Genomic DNA, 15,225 nt, shown 5'->3' on the forward strand with positions numbered 1-15,225 from the left:
AGTTTCCAGCCAGCCTTCCTCATCCATCTCTCTCCTGTGTTCATTAAGAATAGGCAGGGCCCTGCCTTCCAGCTGGAGCCAAGGGCGAGGTTCTCCTGCCCCACTGCCAAGGGGAAGCTGCACGTTTCTATTCAGACCCTCATCTGATTGTTCCTGCAGTGCTGTAGCAGGTGCTGAATAGCAGAAAGTATTCCACCCTTCTGGAGGAGTTACAGAGCAGGTAGGAGGGGAGGAAAGCCCCTGAGGCTTCCATCACACACTGCTTCGGGTCTTGTGTTTTAGTTTTTCATGTTTAAGCAACATACACAAAAAAGTGAGATGAAATCACTCACTTTAACTGGGGAAAGAAAGAGTTTGATGGCTACATCTAGCTACTTAATCAGCCATTACTTAACTTCAAGGAAAAGCACAGAAATGCGAAGATTGCTGAAGTGCAGGTGAGGCTGGAGAGAAACAGGTCCAGAAAGCTCCCTTGGGCCAGTCTGTCACCTAAGCAGGCTGAGCAGCAAGGATGGTGGGGGGAGGGGAAAGAATACTGGTACACTTGACATAAAACAATTGCTCATCACTCAGCTGAAAACAACCAGTCTTGCTCCAAAGGTTTATTATGAAATAAATAAAAAGTCCATAAGAGAAGCTTGAAAAATCTATTTTATGAAGCTTTAAGATGCTTTGAGTAGAATTATCTGTGGTTACATTTTAATCTCAAAATAACAAAGTTATTTTGGGCAAGACACTGAAATGCCAAAAGGTTTGATTATCATACAGGTGGAAGATAACATTTACGTAGCAGTTTCTAACAAATTGTCCCAGCAGAGGAATCCTCCTATTTACACACTGCAGCCACAGTAAAGGATGTCTTGCATTTCTGCTCCTTGCTTTTTAAATACGTAGGAGCCAGGATTCTAATGCACCTGATACCAATGCCACGGCCTTCACAGTGGTTGTACAAAGTGTCAGTGCTGCAGGGGCAGGTGCTGGGTCTTTAGAAGCTCAGGGCAGAGGCTCCAGCAGCCCCAGTACACAACCCGGAGAGCGGAGTCCGATGGAAGTTACTGCACAGCCAAGACGTTTCTGGGTTTGTTTCATTGCTTCTCTGCATCGGTAAGTCCAGTATCCCTGAGATAGGAACCACTGCAGCTCAGGGCTCAGCTTCTCCAGAGCGGCTGTATGTGATCACTGATGACTAGCTCGGTATCAGATGTAAACGTCTGCTAAGCCAAGGCTTGAACGTTGTCTGGTTTTATAACCCACCTAATGTTTACTGGCAGCCAGTCGTTTCAATAGCGGCTCATCGTAAACCCAGCACTCCCCATCTTCATGGAATAACTAGAACAAAGGGAATGAGCAGATGTAAGCTTTTTATGGCTCTCTTGGAAAGGAGCAACTGGTACAGGTTAGTGGGCATGGACACTGTTCAAATAAAGCTCACCCTGGTTTCCCACGAGGTCTCATTCTCCTTTCTGGCTCTGGCTTCAGCTCTTTGTCTTTCTTCAAGCGCGTGTTTGGCAGCTGTGGCTGCATCAATGTCTCTAATTTTTAAGTTGTAGGTTACATCTTTCCATAAGCTTAAAAAAGAAATTGGAATGGAGAAGGCTTTACAGAAGAGAAGTACTACAGGGCTGTAGAAACATACTGCTGGCTCTAGTCATTGATAAGTGTCTGAATTAAGGTGAGCTTTGATTTATCCAAAGTGCAGAAACTCTCCCCCAGTAGATATTAAACCACAACTGTCCTGTCTAGTGCCAGGAGCAAGGAGGCCACAGTGAACAGTTAGTGCTGCTAAGGGTGTGCCCAAGAACTACAGGTCTCCTCTTCCCCCTGAAAACCTCAACACGCTGCTGCCTTGGCTCAGTCCTGCATCATAGGCTGGTGAGGAGCCCACCTCTCCACGCAGGGAATGCTGGAGGGTACCATGTGCCAGATGGTGTATGGCAAACATCTGTCTAACTACAAAAAGTCTTAACTTGCCTGTTTAACAAAGGTTCTTACCAGCGAGACTCAAAGTCCTCTTGGTCCTCCAGTTTCCTGACCTTCTTCTTAATTGTAGGCATTTTCTTGGTGTCAATAAAGACAGCATTCTCCTGGAGAGCAAGGGTCAAAAAAACACCGAGGAATAATAATGAATCTTTATCTAGACATCAACTGTATGCACCCTCACTTTCTAATATGCTGGTTGTCCAAAAATACATCAAAACACATCATTCTTTATCTTCTGTTCTTGCTATGAAAATCAAGTTACCTTAAGAATAAATTAACTAGGTAAATGGAGGATTTTTATCCCAAATTCAGCATCCCGGTGATCTTTAAGGCAGACTCAGAGGAGTTCCCAACAGTTAGTGTTGGGTTTAAAGAAAACAAATCCTCACCAAAAAACCCCTCACACACTTTATAAGCACAATCTTCCAATTCTGAGGAAAAGAGGGGAGAAAACAAGGAAGAAGCTGCTTTACCCCTGTTGTGTATTTTGCATACATGACACCATTCCATTCTCCTTCAATTGAGCAGAAAGGTTTCTTGTCATTAGGAGAACTAAAGAGAAAGGAAAAAAAAAGTCATTTCTCAGTTGTATTAAGAGTAACTAAAAGGCCCTAAGGGATCACAGCTTCATTCCTGTTGCTGTACAGTGTTTTATATCAGCCCTTGAAATGTCTATCACCGATACAGAGAAGATGAGGGTTCTGTTTACAAGGGGGAAATTTTGCCTGAATGAGTTGGATAAAGCTTGAAGTGCTGTTCCAGCATAAGGCAGGTCATGCCCTGAGGCTGCGCCTGCCTTTGGAGTTTAAGAGACAAGTTACCACTTAAAATCTGCTTTGAAAGCTTCTATGTTCAAGCTTAAAAAGGCTGCACAAGCTCAAAGCTTCTTCTCCAGCCTAGTGGGAAACACAAACACTAGTTCACAAATGACATCTATCAACATCTGTCAGGAAGTGATTTAAAACCAAGTTATAAAGCTCATTCTGTCAGCACTCACTTGCTGATATCATCTCTCCAGAATTCACTGCCCTGCGCAGGGTCTAACCAAAATCCACCCAACCACAGGCATAAATCAACACATCAAAGCCTGTAGCAGAAGTGGAACTGGCACACTAGGACCAGCAGCCTTACAAGGCTTGCTCTCTAGTATTTGTGTTTTTAGGAGAGGTAACAACATTTTGGATAATTCAGCAGTACCAACTTAAATTTGCTGTTGGTAATCAGCCAAGGACATTTTAGAGCAGGACAAGGTCAGATGCCAGGTCTATGCAGGTGTCCCTCACAGGTCTTGGCTGGAGAAGGGCATCCCGTGACAGTTAATCATGAGCTAAGGTATTGGGTGTAGCTGCTTCACTAATTTACATTCCTGGCTGTCTTAAAACAACACAGTGAGCATTTAAGTAGAGAAAAGGTGAGATGAAGTGCTTACAAAATCTCAGCTGTAATTCTGTGCTTCTTTCCTCCATAAAATGGTTTTGTGTGGAAGACGATGGAAGCGTTATAACCTGTCTTTGAGCAACTGATGCTGCACTCCCCACCAAGTTCTATCCATGGCACCGTGAGGATGGACCTGCAGTTATAAACAGATGGATATATGTATAACCTCTTCACCAATAAATGTTCAGCATGAAATACTAGAGAGCTTTAAAACCAAAATTACTAAATGGAGCATTTACTTGCCTTCCATAGCCGTTAGGAAAGGTCAGAATATAGTGTTCATCATAATCCAGGCATGTGACACACCCTAGTGCAGGAAAAGAAAACTAGATGTAAAAAACATTAAGCAAAACCTCTACAAAACTTTTCCTAGTGGTGAAACAATACTTCATGAAAACAGGTGCCATAAAAAAGAAAGGTGACAGCGTTGTTTTTCACTGATGCTGAGAAAAGCCAGTGGCCACAGAAGGCAGAGACAGCTGGGCCTAGAAAAAAACTAGGCCCTGAGTGATTTCAGTGCACAGTAAGAATCTGATTCCTAGAGACACGAGCTCTAGTTACATGAAATCAAACAATTGCTTACATTTAGTGGGATGACTTTAAATCATTTACACAAAAATTGTAATTGCAAGATGCGAGTTTTCCCTCTGCTGTTCAAGTTAACACACACATACCTTGCCCTATGTTATGGACCCCAATGGACATTCCTAAGAATTTTGACTTGGTCCATATGTGAGCATTGAACTGTATCCTCTTGTTAAAACACTCTGCATAGAAAGCTGAAACTGAAGAAAAAGAGATTACAAACAGCAGCACAAGACATTCACACCCCTGTTTCCAAATTCACTTATCAGGAAATGTCTCTAAGTGCCTCATACTTCACGTGGCAAAAGAGGTGGCAACTTGTTTCTCACAGAAACACTTTATAGAGAAAACCTTCAGCTGCTGAATTTGGAGAGAAGATGTAAATCTAAGATTTAAACCAAGAGCTGACTTTCCTGTCGCTCCTGTCCAGATGCCACCTCAGTTAAAGTTGTTACCAGTCAACTTACTTGGAGGATGATGAGAGACCTGCTCTGCCACAAACGTTACGCTGCTTTTACTGACCCAAGGAACTGGTCCTTCTGAAACTGGCTCCTGCATGACAGGAGAGAGGATCCTTGTCACTGACAGTGTTTACAAAAGACTGGATGTTGCCAAGAAAAGTTGTTTCCGTGTTTAAAGGCTTTTAAAACCATATTGTGATTTTCATGCATTTGTTAGTTTGCTGGGGCGTAACTCCTCACTGCTGAAAGGATGATTCTGAAGGACATGCAGCTTCTACTTTCTTGTTTTCAAGTGTGTGTATACATTTGGGGTGATGCCTCCAAATACAACAGTTAAAGTAATTACAATTACAAAGTAATATTTAAACCCACTCAATTTCTTCTTAACTAAAAATGAATGAGGGGCAAAAATAACTGTATCTTTTCCTTTGATAAAGTGATATGTATATTAACAATGATCAGGTTATGTGTACTGCAAAACTATAAACCAACATTCATTTCTTGTGGCAAATAATGAATGTATGATTAGAAGCAATGGAGGCACAAACACAACATTGCCTTTATGCCAGTATACAGGAGTCCAAACATTCTCCTCAGAAACAAGAGAAGGATTTGAGCCAACTAACTGGGGCGGGGGCAGGGAGGAAGCAAATTAAATGGGAAAAAGACATGGTTTCTATTTGAACTATCACATGTTTAGAAGCACTACACTGAGGCTGTGTGAGGTATCTCACAGCAACACTTCCCACATCATCCTTTGCAGCTTCCCAAGGTGAGAAGCCTAAATGAGGTGTTAAAAAACATAGGGAACAAGAAACTTCACACCCTGCTGCCCAGCAAGTGCCAGAGCTTTCCTCTACAGTCAGTGGGGCACCATGTTGACTATGGTTCATGTGCATGAACTTGATTAATTCTTCAGCCTCACCAAAACTTGGGCTAATAAGAGAAAAGCTCCTACACTGGTAGATGATTTCAGATTACAAGAGTGGCACTACTGTGTCCTGCACTTCACCAGACACACTCTGGAAAAGCACAAGAGTAGTGGCCAGACACAGATGTACAACTGCAATATTCTCCAGCCTCAGAATCCAAATTTCAGAAGTCTACACAAATCTTTTAAAGGAATGAAGCTGCAGTGATTTCTAGACTGCCAGTGAAGAAAAGAAACCCCACTGTTACAAACATGAGCATTTAAAGATGACTGAAGAAAAGAAGAAACAGAACTTTGGAAAGGAAGGAATTGACTCAGTGCTAAGAAACAGTTCATGAAAAAAGAACATTTTCAGCATGCCAAATTGTCTTTAGAAAACCTAACAGCTCCAGTTCTGTCAGGCAGATTCAGTTAAAGTTCTGTCCAAAGAAAAGGGGGAAGGAGCTGGGGGAAATCAGTTAAGAAATGGCCATAGTTTGTTGATTTTGCCACATAAACATAGCAGAAGCCAGGTCAGTCAGCAGAGTGATAAAGCTTTGGAATATCTGTCATTCATTTTAGGCACCAAAAAACACACCACAAGGAACTAACCATATCGTCATCTCCTTCAGTGCCTGGTAACACCCAGTGACATCGGAAGATCTCGCCCAGAATGGGGTTGTAAGGCTTTTTAGCAACTGACCCTTTTCTTCCCGCATGAAAAGCTGAGAGGTACCATTTAACCACTTGAACCATCCGTTCCTTTGGATCCTTCTGGTCACTAATGCTACATGGGGCAAGAGAGAAAAGGACAGGCAAAATGAAATACAAGCAGATGCCTCGAGTACATTGGAAAGCTCATTGGATGTTTGGTTGGTTTCCAGCTTACTTTTGGCAGCCCACAAGGGCCATAAACAATATCAGCACCAGTTAATGCTCTACTTCAAAAGTCAAATACCTGACAAATAAGTCTGGATGTGCAAAAAAGTCTGCATACATCTCCAACAGTGATCTTCTTTCCAGGATAAAAGTTGGAAGAACCACCTGGGTGAAGAAAAACATCTCTTAGAGATCAAGATACTTGAACATCCTGCACAAAAGCATTCTACATACTGACTGTAAATAGCATACAAAGCACCCAAGGCTTCGTCTGCCTGTAAGCTGACTGTGTTCTGAAAGCCTACCAATGAATTCTGACACATGTAGGTCAGTGGGCATGTTCTGTAAGACCAAAGATTCAAGAGCAAATGTCTCGTCTTATGTCTAAGTCTAATCCTCCTTAGAGCACATCCAACTGTATGGCTGAGCTTATCAAAAGCTCGTGTTAATTACAGTAGCACTGATCATTTAATTCCATCTATACACACGCTGTCAATTTTCAGTTGTAGTCAATATCTGATTCCATGGAGTCACACCTTCTTATGTGCCTTTTTATCAAGCTGAAGGTTCATTTCTTCCCTAGTACTTCTCTTCCTCAGCAGCATTTGCAGGTCCCTTTCTTGTGGATCTGCTGTCTGCTCCAGTGTGGTGCAGACCACTGTTGAAGCAGCGCTGATTGCTGCTGTTGACTTCAGGGTGATGCAGGCAAAATGCGTGCTCCTGATGTTTCTTGGCAGCTTAACTTGAGTTTACGTATTTTCAGCCATTCCAGGAGCTCCCAAAACAGATTCATTTTGGATCAATCCCTACTCAGAATCTACTGCCAGAAACCTTCCACAGTTTGCTTGGGAGCTGATGGACATTTCTCCAGAAAGGTTTCAGGTTTATCATCTTACTGTCTCTCACGAGTTCCAGACTGGACAATTAAAGTCATCCAGTGAAATAAACTAATGATAGGATTGATCTCTCCTCCTCTTTTTCGATCTGGAATCACTTAACTTTAACCAAGCTGCCTAGAAAGATCAACGCCTTGGGAATGCTGTTCATGCTGAACACAGGCACCAACATGAATCACACTGACCAAAAACCCAACTCTCTTTGCCAGACCTACATGTAGTCCTTTAAAATACACCAGAAACTTATTCAACAAGATCCCAATCAAGCAAAGCGTTTTACTACATGCTTATTCTCCCTTTTATTTTATTGATGTCTTATCGAATGTCACCCTACACTGAGATCTTGTAGTTTGTTCTAGGAAGCTAAAGACAAGAGAAACTATTACTGCACAGAGCATTCCTCTTAGCTTTACAGGCACCCCAAGGATCAGGTTCAAAGAGGACAAACAGCTACTTTCCATAGCAAACTGTTTTCCCAAACAGATCTTAGAAACTGGATATATTTATTCTGTTTTCATTTTTCCTCTCCCAGTAACAACTCCAATTAAAAAGCTGTATCATGCCCAAGAGATTAGAGCTTAACTAGCTCTTAGAACAAATACACAGTCAAATTAACTGATTTAGACAGAATTCATGGTTTACTCTCCCTGCCTTCCCAATGAACAACCAGCAAGCTTACCTTTGTTAGATCCATCCCTAATCTAACTTGTGACAACAGATGCATAATAACACTCTTGTGTTCTTCTACTGATTCTCCTTCCCCATCATCATCTCGATCATCAGGTGGATCGAAGAGATCTAGAAGAAACAATTTCCTTCTGATTTTCTCTAAACCTTCAAAGACAGACTGTATTTAATTAGCACATATATCAACTGTCAAAAAGGTCTTAGTTATAAAACGATGGGTTTTTAACTCTACAATTCAACAATCTCCCATTAGGAAAGAAAGAGTAGATAAACCATGTTCTGGAAGCACCTTGTCATATATTTATGATATATATATATGACCATATATACATTGACAATAGTTTACCCAGAGATTAACCATCAAGAGCTCCACGTTCCCACAGTCCCCTTACCAGCATCATTTGTCCCGTTAGACATGGACGAATTGAGGGACTCGGTGGTGTCGGGACGTTTCAGGCTGCTGCCTGTGCTGCTCCGTGTCAGGACTGCAGCAGACCCTGAAGAACTAAAGAGCAATAAACCCTCATGATGCACAATGAACTACTTCAGACCAAATCATTATCATCTGTTATACAGAGACAAGGAGTTTACTGATAGAAATTAACATCTAGGTGGACCTGTTTTTAACTGGGAGGTTGGACTAGATGATCTCTAAAGGTCCCTTCCAAGTCCTACCATTCTGTGATTTCTCACAGAAAACTTAAAATGGACTGCTGCTGAAGGAACAGGAAAGCCTGCAGTCTCAGATAACACCTGGTGGTATAAACCAGTTGCCTGACTTCTCTTTGAAACACGCAGCATGCCTTAAAATTGAATTTCCAATCCATGAAAGAGAATAAATGGAGATTTTAGGCAAAGGCAGTCAAATTCAAAAAATTTCTTTTAGTAAATATGAGAGAATTGGCTCTTCACCAAAGGCTGCAACAAAGGCAAGTAAAACACACCATGGGCTCAGATTGTACCCCTGAGCTGGTGGCTTCCCAGCTTTGGTTTATGTTAGAGTTTTGACCACACGTACCTGATGCAATGAGAGAAGCAGAGGGGGAAACTGCATCTCTCACAAATGACTGTGCTGGGGGAGGGGGTAACGTTGGTCTGTTCCACAAAGTGGCTTTTTGCCTCCTCCACCTTTCTTATTTTAGCCAATGTAGCTTATTTGCATATTCAGCCCCACTAAATTGAATTCCACAAGCAGACAAGCCCTTGTGCCCTTGTAGATAAAGCAGCATTCAGCACACATGGCATATTATGCATACTTACTCCAGACATCTCTTTGGGGAAGAACTGCTCTGATAGAATTCATCAGCATCATAGAACTCGTCCTCACTGCTTGAGTAAGAAAAATCTGGGACTGTATTTGGAGACAGGTTGACATGGCTTGGAGAGGTGAGACTGCTGCTAGGTGCCGATTGCCCACTTCCTATGGAGTGTTAGAAATTGCAGGCTTTAACAATCAAACAGATTCTTTCAAAACCCACCAGTTCTAATTTATAGGTAGGACTGTTCAAACCAAGAAAGCCTGATGACAACTCAGATTGGATGGTGTCTTACAAAATTAGAAGCAATAATTAGTCAGGTTCATACCGAGTTTCATTTAATAGACAGAGGAAGAAAGGTCACAAGGAAAATCAAGAACACAGAGCAACAGTAAAACACACAGACATGTTTTCCCACAAGTTGTTGATGAAAGGCAAAACAACAAGACTGAAAACTTGTGTAGAGTCATAGTATGATTTATGTTGGAAAGGATTTCTGCAAGTCAGCTGGTCTACTCCCCATCCAAGGCCCACACAACTTCAAATTTATACCAGTTTGTTCAAGATCATGTCCAGTCAGATTTTAAATGCCTCTCAAGACAAAGATTCCATTTTCAGGGGTAATAATAAAGTAACAACAAATCATTTACACACAGGTTCAGAAAAAGGCTTAGTAGGAAACTGAGAGACTTTATGATTGGATAATATAATCAATACAACTGTCCAGGAGCTAATAGTCAATGTAGATATAAATAACAACTGTTATTTTAAATAGATCATTTTTAAATAACAAATGTCTTTTTCAAGAAAAAAATCTTAAAACTTATAAAGAGTTGTAACCATAATGATGGCAACTCCATACACATTGCAGACACTTTTGATTCAAAGCATCTTTTGTGGTTTCCAAAGACAGATGAATGTTACTATTTAAGGGGCAGAGGAAGGAATCGATGAATTAAAAAACCCCAAAGGCCACACACACAATGTGTTAATTGCAAAATTCATGTGCTGATCACTGTAAGATTGCGTTGATGGAGACACAGAAGCAAGCTGGCAATGTTCCTATGTACTATGTATACATGGAGGAGGAGAAAGCAGAATACTTGAAACCGAACACTTTCAGAACACTGAAATATCTATTGATTAAAAGAAAGATGTGGGCCAAAAAAATGTTGTCTTAATAGCTAATTACATTAGGTTACAGACAGTATATATTCAGGGTTTGTTTCTTGTATTTCAGTAAGACAGTTACACAGAACTGTACCTGTACTATTTGGTGTTGGAGTCTGATTTCCAAGAGATGCTACTACAGGCCCCACAGGCAGAGATGAGGGTCGCTGCTCTGACTTGCACAACTGAGCAGGTTCTAGGGAATATTTTGATATGTTAAACCCAAAATTAATATTTAAATATGAGAATTACACTTTTGTTGGGAAGAAAACGTCACATACTTCACCTCAGCTTCAAAAATTAAATCCCTTTCTATAAAAAAAGCTATCCAGATGGGAAAATACATTTCTGGCATTATCATCTAGGGGTTTTTTTGTTGTTATTAAGCAAAGATGGCATTTAACAATCAGTGTCACTTAGCTAGAAAGTATTTTCCTTCTCTGAAAATGATAGTTTCATTTATTTTAAGAAAGTAGATTAGAAATGTAAGCTAATAACTTAGAGCAAGTGAAAATACATCAGCTTCTCCACAGAACTAGAGGTAGAGTTACCCAGTGGCTGAGGAAACTCCACGCCCCCCTCTCCTTTCCCTTCCTTTGCACCTGCCCTGCACACAGCTGTCACAGAAGCCCCTCCTCCACCTAGACGGCACTTGCATCCTGCTTGCTCACAGAGGTTTCTACTGAGACTCTTCCTGGACACCTTACCTGGAGGTATAACTGCTTGGGAAGGCATTGTGCTGATCACAGACTGCTCCAAAGGACTGGGCTGATACACGGCGTCAACCGGGTTTATAGTGCTCTGAGATGACAGAGAGAAAAGCACATGTTTTCTCAATTAAAACATAGACAGCAAGAACATTGTAAGCACAAGAAGTGCCCAAATGCAAGATAGGAAATTCCTGAGAGAAAGAGAAGCACAAATTGACAGTGAAGGACATGAGAAATACTTTCAAAGTGGCAGTACTTTAATTATTTGCATAGATTTTATGTGGAAATGAATTTGCTGTAGATTTGAATTGCCCTGTAAAGAACTCCTATTTCAAGTTTTAGCTTCTGGTGTTCCTTCCAATGTCTGTTAATAAATATTGCATGCAAAGAGTGGAAAGTTAGACACAAATTATCTAGCAGAAGTTAATACAGGAAATCTGTATTCTTAAAACCATTTTTTCCCCACAAAATTAATTTGATCAGACCATACTAAATCAATCCATATATTGGAACAAGAATCATCAGCATGTGCAGGGCCATGAAGTGTCTTTGCTAAAAGAACTCTCTCCAATGCAAGCCAACAGATTTCAGTGGGTCTCCAGCAGAGGACATTTCAGCCTACTGAACGTGGGCACTTGGAAAATGAAGCACTAATTCGACTCAACACTTGAAAAAGTCACTGACTTCAGTATATCTTCTCAGCTTTTATACAACAAGCTTATTGCAAATCTAAATTGCAATGTCTTTGAACTCAAACTAGCATAGTTTTGCTCTGCTTCACTGGCCTGTAATTTTGTTATCTAAGTGTCGTCTGTTATATATATTTACATACAACAGCCAGAACTCCTACCTTGTTCTGGGCTGTCAACTGGATAAAAGGCACATGAAACCCTTTTCCAGACCCTTTTTAAATGTTGCAATTTAAAACCATTGATCTATGTCAGAACTGTGAAAATCTTTGCCTCAATTTGCAAGCCAATCTTGTTTAAATTGAAGAATATCGAGCACTGAAAGGCCACACGATACCAAGTTCTACTTGGAAAAAGAAGTCCTGCTTTTAAAAACGCTAGATGAGCTTGGCTTTTCAGCAGCATTCCTGGTTATTCCTCTCCTCCTTTTAGATCAGCATTCAAATTACAAAAATAAGAGAGTCTCCCAGCTATTCTTCCCTCCCTTTTGTCTATCTGTACTTGCATGCAGACTGGGGGAAACAGCATCACTTTAATCTTCCTCCTCCCATTTTCCCACAAAAGGACGATCTCTTTCTTGCCTCATTTCCTGGCTAACTGTTATTCTGAACTTCATCCTACACCTAAAAGCAGTGAAGATTTGTATTATTTTTTAACAGCACAGGATTTACTCAATTGAAAACAAAACTCTTATCCCCTGGTTATTTTTAGAATAAAAAAATCTCCAAATAAAAAAAAGGGGCAGAAAAACTGCTTTGTCCATCTTCTCCATTTTGGTTGGGGTTACTAACTGGCGTACAAATAAGTAATCCAGTATATGTACTGTTACTGCACTGTGTTCCAGCATAAAACCAACGCCCCTTACACATTACTCCGACTGCTTGTGCAACTATGCATGCAACACAGGCAGGCCACTGACCCACCGTGTTTCAGAGTTAAGAAACTTAAAATTCATGATGGTCCTATGATATACAAGATGTTATTGCTACCTTTATCTCCCCTGGATTTAAAGAAACTAATAAGATATATGATATAGAACACTGGTGTCACACAGGAAAGAAAGACCAAAGTAACTTTGACTTTGTATGCAGAATTGTGACCTTAAACAATGCTCAGCCCTGTAACACGGACTGGAGCTTCTTGTTAGGTATTTTGGGCTATGCCTTCATGGTTTAGAAACAGATGAAGGCAGATCTGAAAGTTTCCTACTCTGAGTTTAGTAAAAACCTAAAAATACCATGTGAAAACAACAAGATCATCATCTCACCATGGAGTCAAACATTGATTATAATCCTGCCTAAATTGAAAGCAAAATCCCAACCTGTAGCCCAAGCTAACGTTGACCTCAATGGCATTAACCATTCAGGCTTCACAATCACTGATGCATCAGTTAATATATTCTTACAGAAATACCTGGGTTTTTTTTCTCTTCTCCCAAGTCCACAATTAGAATAGGGGGTCATCAAATTCAGACCAGAGTAAGATGTAATATCTAGATGAAATTTGTGAGTTGCAAATCTAACATGCATCCCACTGCTGCCTGTGGTAGTGTCTAACTGCATAACCTATTCCACTCCACTAAGACTCAAATTACATGGCTCTCCACAGGGTAACTGTTCATCTTATTTATGATAAGCATGAAACCAAAATCTGTACATGCATCTTTGGCAGAATGATTTTCTGCTGTCAACGTTGGAGTAAAGCTGTATGTAATGGAAAGTCAAATAGAGCTTGGAAACGATTGTCAGCTGTAATTGAAACGAACTATGACTTTTAGAATCATTCTTTAGCAAAACCAAACCCCCATTAAAAGTATCTGAAACGTACTCAAGTGACAAAAAAGAGAACAAAGAAAGAGAAGTCACACATGACCAAAATCAAATGACAACAGAAGTTGCATTAAAAATACAGAAGTTAAAGAAGATACATTGTTTAAACAGACAATACAACTTTGCATCAAATGAGCAGCACTGTGGAAAAGACAAACTACTGGAAGCACATGGATAGCTGATCTATTTCGTACATAAAGATACCTCAGAGAGAACACTAAACTATTTCTGTCTGAACAATTTCTCTTTCATATGTTCACATGGCAGATTTTTATCTAAGTGCTCACTCATAACACTGCCATTTAAGACGCTCAGTCTCAAACTGATCACTAGAATTTCTAAAGGCAAGAGTGTTAGCCAACCTCACAAGCTAATGACTCAGCAGTAATCTTAAGACACTTGAAGCAGTAAATTAGAGAAAGGAAAAAGCATGTTGCAAAATGAGTGGAAATTCAGGTCTCTGATCACATGTTCTGCAGAAATAAAGGGAGATAAAGATTAGATTTAAACTTACTATAAGTCCATCTGCGTGCTTCTCCTCATTATTTTGGTCCTTAAGGAAAAAATGTTAAAAATATCAACACAACAATCTTGTATGACTTATCAGTTCTGTGCTAATCGAGAACATCAAGTTTCTCTCAGGAATGTTTACATTTTCAGCCATAAAGTGTTCCTCATCATGTGACACAGTAACTAAACTTAGAAGAAACAATTCTAAAGGTAATCACTGCACCTCTGAAGATCAACATTTTCTGAAGATCTGTCCACAGGAGCTGAACAGCTTTTCCAATACCCTTTCCGGACTACAGAACACAACTACACTTTACAAGGTAGGTTCTTCCTAAACAGCTAAGAGCCCCCCAGAGTGTGATCTGCAGCACCAAGGAGGACCTGAAAACTGAAAGACACCAAGTTCTCAGCTTCTGGAACTGCTGTTAGCACAAATGCCAAGTTTTCCAAAGCATCTTTTTACTTCTGAGACGCAGAAGAGCCTTTATAAGTTAAAAGTTTTTAACTTTTGGTTTTGGTATCCACTAGATTTTTTTTAATGTTTTTTAATTATTTACAGTCTGGGATTTGGGGAGTTTTGCTTAGAAGCATATGTGAAAGAGCAGGTAATGCATGGAATAACACTGGCATCAAGGGAAATTACAGTAACAACAGACAAGTTAATGCTAATATACAGTTGGCTCAGCTGTAACACTGTGCCAGCAATAGTATCAATTTTACTGAAAACTACGCCAAATCTCTCCACTTCTGCTGCAATGTTCACATTAGCCAAGATACCAATCCATGACTTTGTTCAGTGTAAGCTTCAAGACTTGTCTGCAGAGTATTTCCCCAGATTTGTAGTTGTTAAGAGTTAAGAGGAACAAGGAAAAAACAAAAAAAAGCTGTAAATACTATTAAGAATACTGGCACGTGCTTTGATACTTTATACACTCTTCCTTAGCTCGTGTAGTTGGAAATATGCTGCTCCAATGTCATATCTGCTAGTTGAAATTTCTTAAGCAAGGATTTCCACAACAAAAGTGACACCGAGCACAATGAGCTCCACTGGGTTGCAAACTTGCAAAGAAAAAAGAATAACACTGGAATTCAAATGTATGTTGGGTTTTTTCCAACATATAAAAATTCCATGTTGTGCTATCATCTCTAAGAACTATGCACAAAGATGCTGTAATTGTACTGAAGCTTGCTACCCTATCACAGGAATGCACAGTCAGCAATGTGCC

At 40.3% G+C, this 15,225-nt stretch overlaps 1 protein-coding gene across 3 annotated transcripts in view; it reads right to left on the reverse strand.

Moving 5' to 3' along the window:
- Positions 1-599: 599 nt before the first annotated feature.
- The window catches only part of OSBPL9 (oxysterol binding protein like 9), a 61,192-nt gene continuing 46,566 nt past the window's right edge, over positions 600-15,225 (reverse strand). Inside the window, exons 9-24 of one of the 3 annotated variants that reach the window (XM_062003262.1) lie at positions 14,004-14,042; positions 10,969-11,062; positions 10,356-10,457; positions 9,096-9,255; positions 8,228-8,340; positions 7,828-7,946; positions 6,332-6,417; positions 5,986-6,160; positions 4,470-4,554; positions 4,092-4,202; positions 3,661-3,724; positions 3,410-3,550; positions 2,454-2,532; positions 1,993-2,084; positions 1,433-1,568; positions 600-1,329 (exon numbers count right to left, since the gene is read on the reverse strand). In XM_062003262.1, coding sequence (XP_061859246.1) covers positions 1,255-1,329; positions 1,433-1,568; positions 1,993-2,084; positions 2,454-2,532; positions 3,410-3,550; positions 3,661-3,724; positions 4,092-4,202; positions 4,470-4,554; positions 5,986-6,160; positions 6,332-6,417; positions 7,828-7,946; positions 8,228-8,340; positions 9,096-9,255; positions 10,356-10,457; positions 10,969-11,062; positions 14,004-14,042 — 1,671 coding nt within the window. In that variant the 3' untranslated portion in view covers positions 600-1,254. The remainder of the gene's footprint in view (positions 1,330-1,432; positions 1,569-1,992; positions 2,085-2,453; positions 2,533-3,409; positions 3,551-3,660; positions 3,725-4,091; positions 4,203-4,469; positions 4,555-5,985; positions 6,161-6,331; positions 6,418-7,827; positions 7,947-8,227; positions 8,341-9,095; positions 9,256-10,355; positions 10,458-10,968; positions 11,063-14,003; positions 14,043-15,225) is intronic. The other 2 variants (XM_062003264.1, XM_062003263.1) reach the window with 2 other exon arrangements.

The sequence above is a fragment of the Colius striatus genome, chromosome 10, assembly GCF_028858725.1.
Source record: "Colius striatus isolate bColStr4 chromosome 10, bColStr4.1.hap1, whole genome shotgun sequence".
NCBI lineage: Eukaryota > Metazoa > Chordata > Aves > Coliiformes > Coliidae > Colius > Colius striatus.